Genomic DNA, 18281 nt, shown 5'->3' with positions numbered 1-18281 from the left:
CCGGTGAATTGGGGTAAATACATCTTCATACAAAGCAATATACCTGATATTGATTGAATAATCATTGTGATAAGCATGAATTTGCAATCAATTACATTGATACATAGTTTTATCCACATTTTTCCCTGTTCTTCAATCGATGGCATGTATAACGTTCATTGATAGTGTATCGAAATTTAAACCGTAAATTGACACTTCCACTTGAACCGATTCATACTTCATTCGTAGATTTGAAAGCTACATTTCGTACACACAGACGCGTACATATCTCTTCTTTTTGCACACACACCAGTATGTGATTTAAGAATAAAACAACCGAAAGAAGAAGAAAAAAAAACTGTATATGCCATTATACACACACGAATTGATTGCTTCTCCTTCTTACTTCGTTCACGCTCGATAGCTCCATCGATGTGTATTACACACAACAATTGTGCATAGAAATTCCCTTCATTCTCAAAGTGTATATTTTTTTCCACTGCTTCTTCTTCGGCTGTATGTCTCTCATGCTGAGTAAATGGGCGGACAATCGGTCGAGTTGTTTTAAAACTTGGATGAAGAAAAAAAATAGTATATTTCTTTTTTCGCCGAATTGTGTATTGTAAATTCAGTGTCAACGTTTTTGTATTGTATATTTCATGTTTTTTGTGTGATAAGACGCCGTTTCAAATCACCAAATAGTCGCTATCCAATTTAGAAAATTCAACCAAAATCTGCGAATGGTTGTGTCGAGTTCTCAAACATTGAAACAGTGTAGATCGGTTCTTTATCAATTTTTCGGTTGTGGTCTAGTGTAAATATGTGTTTTATTTCAGTGTGAGAGATAATTTTTATTACTATCCAATTGGCCATAATTCATTTAAATCCCGTTCACAAATTGTATAAAAATCACAAATCTTCAAAAGGTAAATGAAACAATGAACAGAGATTTAATGGGGGAAAATGGTGTGATGTTAATCAATTTTCCCTTTGTTTCATTATTTCAATAAGAAAGTAAAATGCTAATAAAAAAGTGTACATGCCAAAAGAAAAGTGAAAGAGAAATGATTTAAGAAAAAAACGTTTTCAAATTGAATACAAGAAGACGTTGTCAATTAATCAACCGAGCGAATAATTGAGCACGAAAAATGCGGTACACGATGTATATAAATTGCGTTAATTGGTTTGCACTTTGCATTATCAGCGAATATGTGGCCGTGTGTGCTCTGTGCAAATTTTCCGCCGTTGTTTGACTCGCGAAAATAGATGCTTCTCCAAACACATACGATTAATCAGGCAAAATAATTCGTTAAACAACCAAAGATAGTAGGAAATAATTATCAATACGACTCCCATCGCGAGTAATTCGATTTTTCGGGTGTGTATGTGTATGAACGAAAGCAAATTCCAACGAAAAATATGTTTTGATAATAATAATGTGGCTAAACATTATTCCCATGTCAAATCAGTTTGATGACTTCGGTGAAAGTGTTTGCACTTGACTTTTCCTATGCCATGGCATGGCATGACATGAAAATTGTGGGTTATCATGGTTTCCGTTCCCATCGTTATCGATTTCATGTCAGTGCAACATTATTTAGAATAGTTCAACATTCGGAATATTGATTTACACAAAATCAACAACATTCATTCCAATCTGTAGCTCATTGAAAAAGCAATCAGTTTCTATTTTCGGGAGAAAAATTCTTGGGACATTTTTTTTCTTTTTCTGCGCTACCAGTCGTTGCTGTGCACGGCCAAAATCACATCAACGGATTTATTTATTTTTTATGGTAACCATTAGACGTACATATTTATAAATACAAACAAAGAAGCGTTTACCTTTCATAATATATATATATATATATATATATATATATCAATTGAGCTATGCTTAAACAGGTACTTGAGCACGAAATTCTCTTCACTCTTTCCATCATAAGTATGTAGAGAAGAAAAGCAAAAAAAGTACGTGCGAGTGGCAATTATAAAATTCCATTAGTGATGTGTGTATATAAATGTAGCGTGGCGTATCAAAAAAAAGCAAAGGTGCTGCCGCGCGCCGCTGCAGCGTTCATAAATTGTGGCTGCTTTTTGATATATGTATTGTACTCTCTGGTTGTTGACGGCAATGATTTTCTTATCCACAATCAACAAACACATTTAAGAGCTAATATCGTAATCGGCATGAAAGTAGAGCGAATCTATACCGAATACCAAGCGAGCGAGAAAAAAATGTATATTCAATATGCTTGCAGAATATCTTGTGTTTGCCCCTACCTGTTCTTTTGTGCATTTTCGCGGAACACGGAGGTAGAGCAACCGAGAAAGAAATATATGTATATGAAGAACGGCACACGCCAAATCGCCAATTATAATAATGAATGAAATGCCGTTTGTTATAGAAAGAAAGTACATATATACATATAATATCGCGCACACGCACACCATCGCACACTAGGTTTATAGTCTCGGTTAAGAGAAATTCCAATTCTCTCACTCATTTCGTATCGGTTAATTGGGCCAAAAAAAGAAAATATTCAATGATAAAAAAAACCATACAAATATGAACATGAGCATAAGTGAATATTACATGTAGCTGAGCGTGTGTATAACGAGTAGCACATTACTTCCGACATGCTGTTTCATTTCATTCAATTTTCCTTTGCACAATCTCTCTCTCTCTCTCTCTCTCTCGACCGTGATTCTCTGTCTGTGTATCTCTTGTGTTCGTCTCACTTCAGTTGCTGTTTACGTCTGGATTGATTGGATTGATCATGTTTTTTATGGCATGTTGTTCTCATATTGAATGCAATTTCAGATTTTGTCTTACAACGAACGGTTAACTTAACCGTTTCACTGTTCGTTTCCACAGAAAATCATTTGACTACGTCCGTGTAAATGCCAAAGTTGTACACAACAAGTGTGTGCCAATAGCGATTTTTTGTTTTTTTCGTTCATTTCTTCGTTTCACAAATAGAATCTTTCTTTTTTCTGTGAGTTGAAATGTGTTTATTTATGTTGTTCGTACACTTGTCTTTCGAAAACTATAGAATAGAAAGGCGTGATTAGAATATGTCATTTGAGTTCGATATTTCTTTGGCAACATTCCGTCGTTTAACCGTATTCTTTGTGCTTTTGAACAAAATTAGTGTTTGCTGACGACTAAATGGGCATTTTGCCTTTTCTACCATTAAAAACAACTTCTTAAATCAATCATCGTGAATATTAAAAAAAGCATTTCTGCTCACTCGAGTTCATAATACCTAGCATAATACTAATTAGAATATGTCGTGATTTTCCTATATTTTTTCTATTTCTATTTCTCGTCGCTTAGAATGGATGGAAGCAGTAATATGCTGGAAACTGTAGTGAGCCAAAGTAATAGCTCGACGAGCTCAAATTCGGAATTGGACAAAGACCTCGCGGATTTGGACTTGAATGGCAGCACACCGACTGGAGAACAAATCGAAGGGGATGATGAAAATGGTGGCACGACGAGTAGTAATGGCTCGGTGATTATAATCACAAAGAATAACACACTGAAAAAACGCGTATCGAGTAGTAGGACGCCAACAAGGAAAGCGAAACGAGTACGTTTCTTTCGAAACGGTGATAAATTCTACGGCGGTGTTGTGATTCCTGTGTCAAATGAACGCTATCGGTATGTAGGGGGAAAAAATTGCGCCATGATTAAATACAATGCAAGACTAAGATCCCTTTCATTTTATTTCCACAGATTTTTTGATAGTCTAGCTGAAGATTTAACACGAATCCTCGAAGACCGTGTATCTGGTGCTGTGCGCAACATATATTCTACCTTAGGCAAAAAAGTAAGCAATGCCACCATAAAACATACTCTTTACCACTTAACATGAAGCTAACTATCGAATTTTCCCTTTAAATCAAACCTAGATCACAAGTTTAGATGAGTTTGAAGATGGCCAAAGCTATGTATGTTTGTGTAATAATGAAAATTACAAGAAAATGGACTATACATCATCACCACTTGGCCAAAATAATAAAGCGACCAATCGCCTGACGAGATCCCAACGACCGGCATCACCGTTGAAGATCGGTTTGAATGGATATGGTATCAACACCAATGAATTTGATAAAGTCGATTTTAGTGAGCGTGACAGTGTGGTACATCCACGAATAGTGACACTCATACGAAGTGGAACCAAGCCCAGGAAAATACTTAGGCTTCTGCTGAACAAACGAAACAGTCCATCGTTTGAGCATGTTTTGACAGCGATAACTCAATGTGTCAAATTAGATACGGGATGTGTACGAAAAATGTACACCTTGCAAGGGGTCCAATTGCAAGCGTTGGCCGATTTTTTTGCTGATGAATATGTATTTTTTGCCTACGGAAGTGAACGTGTGAATGCTGATGATTTTAAGTTAGAAGTAGACGAATTGAAGGCTGTACAACAAACCCGAAGAACATTACGTACGGGAAGTGCTCGAAGTGGCCCAAAACCGCAAATGCCCACGAAAAACTCCGTCAATTTACATAATGCAGCATTTGAAGCGGATGACGATACGATTTTAGTGTCGACTCAATGTGATGACTCAAATCCCCTTGGTTTACCCGAAATCATCCAGAACAACTATACCTTGGGCCCGGTGATTGGCGATGGCAATTTTGCCGTAGTTTTGAAAATCAAACGGAAAAGCGACAAAAAGAACTTTGCATTGAAAATCATCGATAAATCGAAATGCAAGGGCAAAGAGCATTATATCGATGCTGAGATAAGAGTAATGAAGAAATTACAGCATGAACAAGTGATGTCGTTGCACTTGAATTGCGATACATCAGCAAATATGTTTCTCATTTTGGAATACGTTAGCGGTGGAGATTTGTTTGATGCAATCACACGTGTTACTCGTTTCCCGGAGTCTGAAGCGAGATTAATGATCCGACACTTGGCATCAGCTATGGCTTACCTACATTCCTTGGCAATTGTACATCGGGATATTAAACCAGAAAATTTATTGGTCGAATTGGATGAAGCAGGACACATAACTCAGTTGAAGTTAGCTGACTTTGGTTTGGCCTGCGAAGTGACTGAGCCACTGACCGCTGTTTGCGGCACCCCGACATATGTTGCGCCCGAAATTCTCATGGAGACAGGATACGGCTTAAAGGTATTGTATCCCTTGAAAGCAGGCTATTAAATAATTGCTCATCCATTTCTGATGATACATGAAACCATTGCCCAATAAATTAAATTAAATATTTTCTTCAATTTTCACAATAGATTGACGTCTGGGCGGCCGGTATTATTTTGTATATTTTGTTGTGTGGCTTTCCACCTTTCGTATCACCAGATAATGAGCAAGAGCCACTTTTCGATGCAATTTTATCTGGTATTTATGAGTTCCCCGAACCATATTGGAATGATATAGGACAAGAAGTGCGAGATCTTATTGCAAACATGCTTCAACTTGATCCCGACCTTCGATTTGCCAGCGAAGATGTACTTGACCATCCATGGACACTCGATACCGCCAGTAACAGCAAATTTGATGCGCTAATTGATTTGAGCTGAAGGGAAACAGTTGACATGTAAACGGTGTATACATCTCTGAATGTCTTTTTGCCTCTTGTATTAAAATGTAAGTCGGCCGAAAAGAAATTTTTGATCATTGTGTTTTTTTGGCGATATGTATTTTGTAAATGTCACACACATAATGAATTCATTATTATTATTTATTTGCTAGTTTAGTATTCGTGCATGAATGAGATGTAGAGTTATCATCTCTTTTGAAAAAGAGAGTAAAAGGAAAGGGAATTTATTTTTTTTGCAATACAAATTAATTTAAAGGATGATCAAGCAGCTTCCTTAAATTGTATCTCCCCTTTTTTCTGCCGAAATTGGCACACAAGACAATTGTATGAATATTCTCCGAATATCGATTCTATTGTTTCGATTGGTATAAAGACATTTGTACTCTAAATATACACATTATCAATTAGGGCTTAGTAGGACATTGGGATTAGAACTCGGTCACAAAATTACATATCTAAATTAAATTGAAATTTGAATGCATCGCATGATTTTCTTATATAGGAAATAAAAGAGGATGATCAACCAAAGTGTATACCCTACAAATTGATTAAATTTGTTCGTATTCTTTACATATTTATTGCATGGCGCATTCATCACTATCTGTATTATACTGCATTATATTCCGAAAATAAATTAATTGATCCATATTAACTTTCATTTTAAAATTCATACTGAAGATTTCATTGAGAAACAAAAGAACACATAAAAAAAACAAATGGTCTTTCACTCGCCCATTGCCACTTTCGATTCAGTCAAATAAAAAAATTATTCCAAAACCACTTTTTATTATTAATACTTTGAAGAAAAATTTTCCACTTGCTACCACTTTATTCTCTAAGCTGCTTTTTATCCCTGTATTCGGTTGAAATAAATTATTCAAATGCGATTGAAAATACTTGTAAAATAAATCCCCATTCCAAGCGGAATGTGATACCCATAGTGATATAATAAGGATAACCGAATTGTTATTTGGACATAACGATAAGGAAATGTGTAGTATGTTATAGACGCAAACCTATTTGCCAAGAGATTTATGAGTTACATTACACACAGCATATAAGTGTATTTAATTCTAATATTTATGATGAACAGAAGACATTTTATATAAAAAGAAATGAACAAAACAAACCTGCATTTCATAAGGGAAACAAATCCGATAAATCCATGAGACTTTCTCGATAGGTACAATAAATGCAGTCCATTCATTACAACCGGATGATCAAAGAAACTGTTATTTGTAAAATATGCGCTTTTGTTATAATTTTGTAAAACGAGATTGAGGGCATTTTTATAATCTAAATTGTTAAAAACAATTATTATCAAGATATCACGCACACATTGGGCTTTATATAATTGGCTATATTATTATCTCATCTCAAATGTTTGAATAAATCGGAGATTCAATCAATCACAATGGAAATTCATTGCATTAAATTGCGTTATAATCGAAAGTGTATTGTATTAATTTCTTTAAAAAAAAAGACGATTGAAAAGACTTGAAAATTGTTTGCATTATAATGCTATATCAGAACTGGTTCGTTGGCTTGATATATACATATATACATCAAATTATTTGATTTTAAGATTGTGCAATTATTTTATAAACATAAAACCATGAAATTAAATGAAAAACTGCAAAAAAGGGTTTAAGTCTTTCATTTCTCATTATTTATTAGTAATTTATTGCACGATTGATTCTGGACATTTTTACTAAGATCGATGTAAATCGAAACACGCATTTAAATACGATATGGGGATTTCAAATATGCAGGACAGTGGAGCTGACACTAAAGAACAGGAGAATGGTCTGCAAATCAGGAATGAAAAATCAAAAATGACAGAAAAATCTCAACTGGCGAGAATATGCATCCAGCCAAATAAGACAATCTTCGATACGGACCTCGTTGAATTGACCCATTCTCAAAGAAAAAGACTTAAAGCTGAAGAAAAACAAAATTAAAATCTAATAAATCTCAATGAAAAAACGTATTTATTATGCCTTCAATTTGTAATCGTTGGTTTATTAGAGAATCTCATTTTTTTTGCGTTTCAAAAATACATTGCAATCAATCTTAGTGTCAAATGATCAATTGTCTATCAATTATTTACATACAAACAGAAAAAGCAAATAAAAAACAATTATTTTAATTATCCCAATCACTTGCTTCGTTGCCCCAAGCGGCATCGTCGAATGTATCATCATCTAGGCTAGCAGTGACAGCAAATCGATTTTGATCAATCTTTGCATCGGTTTCGATATCGTGTTTCTTTGTTTCGCCGGGTGACGGTTTACCCGTAGTGGTGAGGTTATTTAATAGTGCTAATGTCAAACTGGGCATCGCTATAACTGGTTCCATTTCTTTGAAAAAATCATCAATCTCATCATTTAAATGTGTGTTAATTGGTTTAATTTCGATATCTTTTACGTCTTTAATGAAACTTTCGTTATTCTGATTGGTTGCCGTGCTGTTTGAACTGCTGACTGATATGTTTCTTTGGTAGCTTGGTGTGACGATCGTTGAACTCTCATTTATGTTTTCATTGTCATCAAAAACTTTTGCATCGGTTTGAATTTCGTTGGATTGTTGATCGGTTTCCCAGTCGCTCCATCCATCTTCATCGAGATCCGCCTGTTCATTGTTCAATTGAAGATCTTCTCCCACGGCGGCTCCGTCTGGTGACAGTCGTTCTGGCATTAAATCCTTTTCATTGCCATTTACATTTGTCGAATTCACTATCGAAACAAAACTGTCACTAACATCACCGCCTGTGTCCGTTGCCAGAGGACTACTAGACACCAATAGAGGACTACTGGAGACAATATCAGCACCAATTCCAGCACCATTCATTACAGGTGTTATCGAACGCACCTCAGCCCATTTAACTGAAGGTGCCAAGTCCATTTTCTCTAAAACTCCATACGGTTTGCCATCAGCAAAAATGCGGCATCGATTACTTCCAATGACCACTGATGAACCCAAAATTGGAACTAAATCGGCTAAACATCGTAGGGTCGCTGCGACCAATTGGTCATTTGTATCTTTGATGCCAAGCAATAGCTGAGGCAATACTTGTTTGGTCAAATCTTCTTTTGATTCAAAATAATCCATGTATGCCGCAAAATACTCTAATAGCACTAAACGAATTTGGACGTCACGAACTAAAAACAACTGCTTTATCTTGGGTGCAACAAATTTGGTGAATGTTTCTGATGAAAAGATTGGTGTGATTGAAGCTGAATTGGATTCGCAATCATTGCGTGGCTGCATTACGAATGGTAAGACGCATAATTTGGCAGTTTCATCCAGTAAGACCATGCGCGACAGAATCAATTCAATGAGTTCGGTGCCAATGACCGTTTCGTCGAATTCACGCAGTCGATCTACTAAGCCTGTGAAGAATGTTTGCTTCTCAATTTGATTTTTCAATGGCAGTTCCGATAAAAATGAATGTATCAGTACAAAGTCTTGGTTGAAATAGGAATGTTGTAAAACGGCTGACAGACTTGGACGATTTTTTGCGTTTGAATTTCTCAAGTATTCAACACAGTACTTTCGAAATTCGGCCACATGGGGTATAGTTGAGCTATTTTTCCGGTTGCTTAAAATCTCCTCACATAGTACGCCAAATGCAAACGATTCAATGCCATGGATTGAATCACGTTTGGTCTCATCCTTGTCCAGTGCATTTGTGTATCGATACGTCTGAGATCGTTCCAACAGAGTTTGATTGACCTCTTTCTTTGACCACAAGTGTTCGAAGCCACCCAATCGCCATGATCCACTCGAATTCACGTAAACTGATGACGTACAAACGTTTAAATGGCACATATTCGCCTTCTCAACCAAGAATATCAACGCACACAATATATTCCGTAGCCCTAGGCATATTTGTGTATCGTTCTGCGTTGCCAACACCATCGACAAGGTTTTGCATCGTTCTGTCGCCAAGTAATGTACGGAGCCCTTTTCCCATGATGTGATGAATCGCAGAATCGATGGATGACGATAGAGCATGAAATTCCGTGTGGCTCGTTCCAATGGGCTTTTACTTGACCATAGTTGCCCTTTAACAACTTGTTCACCTTGAAATATAGTTATCAGTGTGGTTGGGATATTTTCATTCTTCAATTCTCCATTGTAAATCGACCAAAATTCCGTCGAATCGATGGCTTTCTTATCAACTTCCAGTCCTTTTATATGCGACTGATCATTTCCCATAGTTCAAAACTCGCAATATATCACTAAAAAATTCAGCTTTCAATTGGGCTAAACTAAATCAACACACATTTTTATTTACTTTCTGTTTTTTGGTGACGTAAACGTCATTCCATACCAATTGCATTACCAGTTTGACAGCTCAGACAGTGTTCGATGTATACGGGTACTATACAAAAGCTTACAAAGCCGAACGAATTCGACGATGATTTGTGTGTTTGTTGATTCTAACCTCACTTTTTGCATATAAAAGAATTGCTGAAAATGAAATTCCGAAATGAAAATCCCTGATTTTTCCGCTTCCAATGAACTTCTCTTTAATATTTTATCTTATCGTAATACAAAAAATTGTTTGCTGTATGTCAAATGGACGACATTTTTCTTTTTTGCTTAATTGAAATTCAATTTCTTCTCGGCCATAACCTGGGGCTGACACAAACGCTCGGAGAATTCTTCGGTGCCAAGGAAATCGCTGAAATCGATCGTCTCATCACGACCAGTAATTACATCCATGTGCAAACGGCTGGATGGCAGGAACGGTAAACGGCCCACCTTTTTGTACGCTTGCATTTCCATCATGATTCGCATCGGTGCAGCTATGCCTTCGTTGCGTCGCAACATTTGCAAATTGGTTTCGAGTTCACGTTGTGCAAATGTTTCTTCAGATGCCTTCAATGGATGATCACTGAGTGTTCGGGTTGTTACCTTGATTTTATCAGCCATTTTCCGTACTTGTTTTTCTGGATTCTGTTTGTTTTTCCGTATTCAACCGTGATGCAGGCTATTCCAATCAACTAAATTGCAGCTTGTACTCAGTATGACAAGTCACTTTTTGTTGTCAACTTTCGGTTTAGTTAGCTTTTACCATACAAAAACAGAGACTGTCTCGTTCGATATGTTTGACATTTCAATGTACGTATTTTGTTTTTCGTTTTTCGCTTTCTGAAACGTATTTCGTATTTCGTATTACGCTCTCTGGACCGCATTCTACGTACACGAATATTTTCAATCGAAATTGTACAAAATTCAGCGGTTTTCGATCCAAAAAAATGAAATATATTGAAAAAAGAATTGATTCTGTTTTACTCATTAGTCACTTTACTCTAATTATAGATTTGATCATTACATTTTCGTTTTAAATGTTTTGAATACCGGATTCAGTTTACGGCAACATTAACATTCCATATTTGGACATTGAAAGTTATGAGCTACGGCTTACGTAGTGAAAATTATAACAAATTATATCATCGTTGTTGATTTTACAGTCATTTTCTCTTAGAATTAATTGCACCGCGGTGTTTGATTTCATTTAGTCGATTCATCCACTTTACTTGGCAATATTTTTGGCAGCGCGATTCGGTAGAATTCGGACGGGTTGCGCTGATGAGATTCGAGGTCGCTTTGATTTTGGTTCCATATCATCCGGTTCATCATTTTCCTTTTCAGCCGATTCCTCATACGAATCACTGGGATTATACAATTTGCGACCTTTCTTTGCATTCTTTGGTCGCTTTTTGGGCTTTTCTTGCAGTCGCTTGTGTACTTCTTCATATTGCGTCTGAAGCTCGTTTACCTTTTTCGTCGCACGTGTCGCTCGCTTTGCCTTTGGATTTCTCGGTTTCATTGATATGGGTTGCATGGTTTTTTTTATCACTTCCAAACGCTGAAAGTTGAAGTAAATTTCATCATTTTAATGAATCCGGAAAAAAAATCATCGAATTTCTCTTACCCGTTCAAAAATCTCGGTCGCTTTTTCTGGTGACAGTTCTCGAATAATTGATTCGTCCCTATCAAATTCGATAGGTGGAACATTGCTTGTGGACATTTCCGATTGATTGCTGTTTTGACCATTTTCATCGATGCGATCAAGTCTCAGTATCGGTTGCCATTGCCACGATTTGTGGTCTATTTTCGATGCATCTCTTTTTCTGTCATTTTTGTGCAGTTTGTCGGAACGGGTTTGGGGCCTTTCAGTTTGTGTGATTTCAGTCCGAGCTGACTGGGTGGACTTGACACCATTCATCATATCTCGAATGTAATCATGCGTCATTGGATGCAAAACGACCTGTAGACCAGATCTGATATCAACTCCATCGACGTTTGACTGCGCGACAACATTCACTTCTTGTGGAGCAGTTTCATCACTTGATTCGTCACTAATATCAAGCGGCTCCAATTCAGAATACTGAATCCGCACACCATTCGAACAATCTCGATATGAGCTGCCATTTTCAGAGCTTGTATCATTGAATACTCTGATCGGTGTACTACATCCAATAATCTCTGAGACTCTGAATGTAGACATGTTTGCTGTTGCATTAAACATATTTGCCTCGATTGTGTTTGTCTTGTACCATATATGTTCGAATGTACCACTACGCTGCAATGACGAATTAAAATAGAGAAAAATGCATTTAAAAATTGGACAAAAAATAGATATTTCATGATGGAATTGATATCTTTCATAAGTTTTCTCTATTCAGTTTGTAATTCAAGTAATCTTTACGATTGAAATGAATCACTAAAGCGGCAATCGTTGCATATCAATGTGATTCGCTCTATGTCAACTGAGTTGTCAGAGCAATCGTTTGGAAACACATGTGCCGGCATGCAACGAAACGTAAGCGCAATTCTTGTAAAAATGTGCGCTGAGAAATGTTGTTTATATATTCAATAAATAAACCGCGCATAATGTATATTGTATACATTTTTGGGCAATTAACGAAATATGAGTCACTGGATATTTTAGTTGTGCATAAAACAAAAAGTTCTACATTCAAACTATATAATGAAGTGATACGAAGAGATGAAAAAAAAGATTTGCTGACAATTTTTTGTTCTTAGTGCGCGTTCATGCGAGAAAAAAAAAATTGTGCAAATATTCATACCTGATCTATCCCACTCTGAAGATGAAACAGTGCGAAATATGAGGAAAAAAAACTCGTTTTAAAGCGCACACGCTAAACGGTTCTGATGAGTCTCTTCTTTTCTTTTTCAAAATCACTTGTTATGCTCTTGCGTACAGCGGTCGGACGGCAGTGAATTTAATAATTATGTCTTTCGTCCGAAAGGCTTGAATCACACTAACAAGTGAACCACAGTGTGTTGCTTTAGTAGTTTGTGTATCGCATATCTGATCAGTGTTTGTATGTGTATGGCAATACGAAAATACTTTTTGGCGGAACTTACGATGTAAATTGAAAAAATGCTATGTATTTCCCTATTCCAGACAAAAATATATCACTTGCAAATCTGTTAGCTAATTGATGTTAGATGCGATGGTATAAAATAATTTCCATGCCAAATATAAATTGAACTACTCAACTGGTTGTGCAATGGAATGTAATGAAGAAAAAAAAAACGTCCAGTAGATGCGAAAGAAATTGCGTTGTGCTCCAAAACCTTCGGTATTGCCCTTGTATTTGTGTTGTATGCACAGGCACACACAAGCAACGCCGACTCGAGCGAAAGAAAAATAAAAGAAAAAAAAAACAAAGCAACAAATCGTACGCAGAAACTGTGTTGGTTGGAGCTGCACCAGCTTTAAACCGTTGTTGCACCGACTTGCTTTGAACTTACACTTGAAACATAGGCAATGACAATCAACTTAACTAGTTAGCACGACATTTAACAGTTTATTGTTTATATTGCATTTGTAGTGGTCGGGACTTTTTGAACGACTCATCATCGATCGCTCACAGCACTGCAATCGACAATCGCTTGTTGTTGTTTTTAGCGACGAAATAAAATCAATAAATAGCTGTGTTCAATTCTAAATAGTTTATTCAAAAGTGGAAACGTTTGATATCGAACAGTAATCACGAAAAGACCATGGAGAAGCGAGCATTAGTTTTGTTGTTGATTAGTTTCTTTCCTGTGGCGTTGATGCAGCAGCAGCAGCAACAGCAGCAGATTGGTCGTAGAAAGATTCAAAGTGAGACACGCATCAAATTACCCAGTGACATTGCATTTACGCACGAAAGTACCGGAGACATTGAAGGTGAAGCTTGTTTCAATTTGGTTCGACGCACAAATGGCATTTGTACACTTCCAAATCAGTGTCCGGAGGCAATACGGGATTTCCAGAAAGGAATTCAACCGCAAATTTGTAATTACAAAGGTCATCTACCAATCATATGTTGTCCGCGCTCACAAAAGCCGGCCAGTGTGCCAATCGTGCAACCAGTCGCACCATCGAATAATGTTTACTACCCATCGACAACGACCACAACAACAACGACGACAGGTCCAACCGTAGCACCTCCACTGCAACCAAAACCATCTTTATCACCGCCAGCAGCACCAGCAGTTCCATCTTATGAAACTCGGATCAGTGAGCAAAAATGCAAACAGTATATGAAATTGATGATTGAAGAATCGGTCGTAACAACATTCTCATTGAATCCGGAGAACATTACAGTACAAACAACCAAGTGTGCCAAACCGAGCAGCGAAGGTTTCATTGTTGGTGGAACGGCAACCGAACATGGGGAATTCCCACACATGGCCATCATCGGATGGCAGCAAGACGAAAATGGCCCAATTGATTGGAACTGTGGCGGTTCATTGATAAGGTAAGCAATGAATGAACATTCTGATATATTCTGATATGAATGAACCACATTAATCAGAACCATTTTTCAGTTACCGCTTTGTTTTATCAGCTGCTCATTGTGTGTCATGGCGTGGAATCAAACCAAAAATCATCAGATTGGGTTCTCAGAATCTCAAACGCTCCGATGATCCAAACGTTGAAGATTTCGGCATTTTGCAATCCATTCGACACCCAAGCTATCGACCATCATCGAAATACAACGACATTGCTTTGTTCGAACTGAGTCGAGACGTGCAAATCAACGATTTCATTAGGCCAGCATGTTTGTGGCAAAAATTCGATATAAAATACCCCAGTGGAATAGCAACTGGCTGGGGATTAACCAAAGATCGTGGCCGTCCATCGGACGAGTTACTTAAAGTGCAATTGAATTTCATTACGAACGAGCGATGTAACGGGTTTTACCAGCGATTTGGTGCATTGAAGAATGGCATTATCGATTCACAGCTCTGTGCTGGCGATGATGTTGAAGAAAAAGACACGTGTAGCGGCGATTCAGGTAGACGAATAAGTTGAAAGAAAAAAAAGAAGATATTAATATCTTCTAACCGCATCATTTACATTTTCAATTGATTCATACTAATTAAAACTAAATTGCATACACATTTGCATTGCATACTCTACAGGCGGTCCACTTCAAGTTGCAACACAAAAGTCAGCATGTACATATCATGTAATCGGAGTAACGAGTTTTGGAATGGGATGTGGTAATGGCTATGGAGTTTATACACGCATATCCGAGTATTTGGATTGGATTGAAAGCATTGTTTGGAAAAATTCAAACTAATCATTATTGGTATCGGACGTGTGTGGGACATTGATTATGTCCAGTGAACATTATTTTTTTTATTTTAAGGGCGGCTTCAATGAAAGAGAAGAAACAACTTTTTTTTTCAAACATTCATGTACTACTTTTTATATGCATAACATTTGCGTAAGATATAATTTTCAGCTTTTGAATAAAGAAATGGCAAAAATTCGAAATGAAAAAAAAGTTTATTGCATTTCATAAAAAAACGAATATCAAGTTTGAGTAGTCGTGCAACTACGTAAAACCGAAATCGTAATACGTAACACGAAATACGAAATTCCACTGACATTTCGTCGAATGAAAAGGATAAGGCAATACGAATGTCGAGTATGTGTGAGCTGTCAAGTGTCAACTTCCGTACCGTGCCCAACGTGTACTGCGGAGCCATATTGAAACCTTCTTTTCGTGTCACCATTGAAACCGCGAAGACATTATTCGTAGTGGTGCGGTGTTTTAACTGAATATTTTTTAAAATGGTGAGCATAAAACCAAATAATATTTATCGCAATCGATCGTACTAGGTGTGCTAATTCCGAAAATATAATTATTTATCAAGTTCCGCGAGTGATTCCCCAAATTATTTCTGATTAAAAATTTCGGCTTTTGCAAGACCGTAATTCGACTGTGTAACCTCAAAACTGGATACTTTCGTCATATGAACATTTCAATTGATTGATTGCTTTTAAGTGAAGTTTTTTCAATAAAAAACTAATTTTGTGTTTTATTTGTTGCATTTTCATAGGGTTTCGTTAAAGTCGTCAAGAACAAACAATACTTCAAGCGTTACCAAGTTAAGTTCAAGAGACGTCGTGAGGGAAAGACCGACTACTATGCTCGTAAACGCTTGATTTTCCAAGACAAAAACAAGTATAACACCCCAAAATACCGTTTGATTGTTCGTTTGTCAAACCGCGATGTTACTGCCCAAATCGCATACTCACGTATCGAAGGTGATCGCGTTGTGTGCGCCGCTTACTCGCACGAATTGCCAAAATACGGCGTTAAGGTAAGTGTAACACACCCACGTGACTTTTGGTGACAGCGTCCCGGCTAACATTCTAATCACAATTTGTGCAATTCTCCCTATTCAATAGGTTGGTTTGACCAACTATGCTGCAGCTTACTGTACCGGTTTGTTGGTAGCCCGTCGTATTTTGCAAAAATTAGGCTTGGACTCACTTTACAGTGGTTGCACTGATGTTACAGGTTCGTACCGTTTTTTTTAGCAGCTGTAGCAAAATGTGTTGACTGTGGGATTAAAGTGCTAACCACAAAATTCGATTGTCATTTTCAATTCGATTCAGGTGAAGAATACAATGTTGAGCCAGTGGATGATGGTCCAGGTGCTTTCCGTTGTTTCTTGGATGTCGGTTTGGCCCGTACCACCACTGGTGCCCGTATTTTCGGTGCCATGAAAGGAGCTGTTGACGGTGGATTGAACATTCCACATTCAGTCAAACGTTTCCCAGGTTACAGTGCTGAGTCAAAGAGCTTCAACGCTGAAGTTCATCGTGCCCACATTTTCGGTCTTCACGTTGCCGAATACATGCGTACTTTGGAAGAGGAAGATAATGAAGCCTTCAAACGTCAATTCAGCCGCTACATTAACTTGGGCATCCGTGCTGATGATGTAAGTATCCATAAGTTCATACACGTTTCGACATTTGCATCATTTTATGAATGGTTTACGTCCATTTCCAAAATTACCGAAATCAAATGCCATTCGTGCGATTTCGGTGCCGAAAATGGACCACATCAACCATCAGAAACGATCTGTTCGATGTTTTTTGTCTAAATATATCAAACATCCTGAGATCATTTCACAACCCCATTTTTCATCATCATATTTTGAGATTTGAGCCAACTGAACAGAGAAAACTAATACATATTGTGGTATTTTTCTTTCATCCATCCTGTTTAGATTGAATCTATTTACAAGAAGGCACACGCATCCATTCGTGCCGACCCTTCATACCAAAAGAAGGATCACAAGAAACCCGCTACCAAGAAACGCTGGACCGACAAGAAACTTACACTTGAACAACGTAAGGCTAAGGTTACTGCACGCAAAGAAGCTTTCATCGCCAAACTTAAGGCTGAAGCCGATGCATAAGCAAACATCGCTGGCATTCAAAATTGCAATTTGTTGCACACACACACCACACACTTATCCACGTTTTTTTTATTTTATCTTACCATCTCGTTATATATAGTTGATATATATATACAGAATAATCACTTTCAATGTGTTTATTGAATAAAATAAAAAAAACATCGCTGAGAAAAAATTAAAACAATTTTAGTTAAGTTCTTTTTGGCAATTTAATTTATTACGTAAGCAATAAAAAGAGAAAAAAAGATATTGAATTAAAAACGTCTTTTTTGGCGCTCATCAATCAACTGTTCGTCAAACTAATGCTTGATTATGCCGGGTGTAAGAGGTAATGTATGGAATTATACAACTTCAACAAGTCTCAGCTGTTCACATTGTCATAGGTATGGCTATAACTGCACACATCATAACTAAACACTCCATGGTGTTCCGTGTGAAATATTCACCGACATTTCAATACTTTCATCGCTGACGCCGCCATAGTCATCCAAAATTTGATATCTTGCTGATGGATTCTAATTGATTCAATATTTGTCCGTTTCAAAGGTCTGTAACAATGTGCCGTCATGTTTTCAGTACTCATTTGAAATTTGGCTGAAATTGCAAATGATCTCCATTTTTCGTAAACCACATGGTTACAAATCAACTTAGTATGTAGTCACTACATACTTGTAGTGCCTGGCCTTTATCATCTCAATGTGGATAGATATGAAAATGATAATGCTGAAACAATAGAAAAATACACAATAACTTACATAAAAATAACCATATCATATCATTAGAATGAAAAGCACGTGCAGATGTTAATTGTTCAATGAATTTTCTCTTTATTTTTCGTATTTTTTTTTGTTTCGCTTTATATTTTTTTTTTGTATGAATTTTCAAGTTTGTATTTTGCAGTTTTAGCTGGTTTCATGTTCCACTGACAGTTCGTCTCGTACAATTCATATTTTCCATAGACAATAAG

The 18281-nt window shown here is 36.9% G+C and overlaps 5 protein-coding genes across 6 annotated transcripts; 3 read left to right on the top strand and 2 right to left on the bottom strand.

Annotated features, from left to right (window-relative positions):
• The first annotated feature begins 224 nt into the window (after positions 1 to 224).
• Positions 225 to 6966, top strand: LOC129568002 (serine/threonine-protein kinase GL21140). Of its 2 annotated transcripts, XM_055445479.1 has the most exons (6): positions 390 to 1560; positions 1643 to 1772; positions 3317 to 3643; positions 3719 to 3812; positions 3895 to 5133; positions 5247 to 6966. In XM_055445479.1, the coding sequence occupies exons 3-6, from the start codon at positions 3318 to 3320 to the stop codon at positions 5535 to 5537; spliced, it is 1950 nt and encodes a 649-aa protein (XP_055301454.1). In that variant the 5' UTR covers positions 390 to 1560; positions 1643 to 1772; position 3317; the 3' UTR covers positions 5538 to 6966. The 2 variants fall into 2 exon arrangements, with proteins under 2 accessions (XP_055301453.1, XP_055301454.1); XM_055445478.1 differs by lacking the exon at positions 1643 to 1772 and having other exon boundaries at positions 225 to 905.
• Positions 6967 to 7547: 581 nt separating this feature from the next.
• Positions 7548 to 9923, bottom strand: LOC129568001 (protein-associating with the carboxyl-terminal domain of ezrin). The gene has a single exon (XM_055445476.1). The coding sequence runs from the start codon at positions 9776 to 9778 to the stop codon at positions 7703 to 7705; it is 2076 nt and encodes a 691-aa protein (XP_055301451.1). The 5' UTR covers positions 9779 to 9923; the 3' UTR covers positions 7548 to 7702.
• A 143-nt stretch (positions 9924 to 10066) lies between these two features.
• Positions 10067 to 10498, bottom strand: LOC129568005 (proteasome maturation protein). Its single transcript, XM_055445482.1, has one exon. It carries the CDS (start codon positions 10496 to 10498, stop codon positions 10166 to 10168), a length of 333 nt encoding a protein of 110 aa, XP_055301457.1. The 3' UTR covers positions 10067 to 10165.
• Positions 10499 to 13458: 2960 nt separating this feature from the next.
• On the top strand, positions 13459 to 15384 carry LOC129568003 (serine protease snake-like). The gene is made up of 3 exons (XM_055445480.1): positions 13459 to 14349; positions 14420 to 14889; positions 15017 to 15384. The coding sequence occupies exons 1-3, from the start codon at positions 13607 to 13609 to the stop codon at positions 15175 to 15177; spliced, it is 1374 nt and encodes a 457-aa protein (XP_055301455.1). The 5' UTR covers positions 13459 to 13606; the 3' UTR covers positions 15178 to 15384.
• Positions 15385 to 15520: 136 nt separating this feature from the next.
• Positions 15521 to 17495, top strand: LOC129568004 (60S ribosomal protein L5). Its single transcript, XM_055445481.1, has 5 exons — positions 15521 to 15677; positions 15944 to 16207; positions 16296 to 16407; positions 16506 to 16831; positions 17123 to 17495. Exons 1-5 carry the CDS (start codon positions 15675 to 15677, stop codon positions 17312 to 17314), a joined length of 897 nt encoding a protein of 298 aa, XP_055301456.1. The 5' UTR covers positions 15521 to 15674; the 3' UTR covers positions 17315 to 17495.
• Positions 17496 to 18281: the final 786 nt, after the last annotated feature.

Source organism: Sitodiplosis mosellana, unplaced genomic scaffold, assembly GCF_009176505.1.
Source record: "Sitodiplosis mosellana isolate CC-2019 unplaced genomic scaffold, AAFC_SMos_1.0 Smas_scaffold_14, whole genome shotgun sequence".
NCBI lineage: Eukaryota > Metazoa > Arthropoda > Insecta > Diptera > Cecidomyiidae > Sitodiplosis > Sitodiplosis mosellana.
Note: the sequence above shows the minus strand (reverse complement) of the source record. Positions and strands in the feature narration are given on the sequence as shown.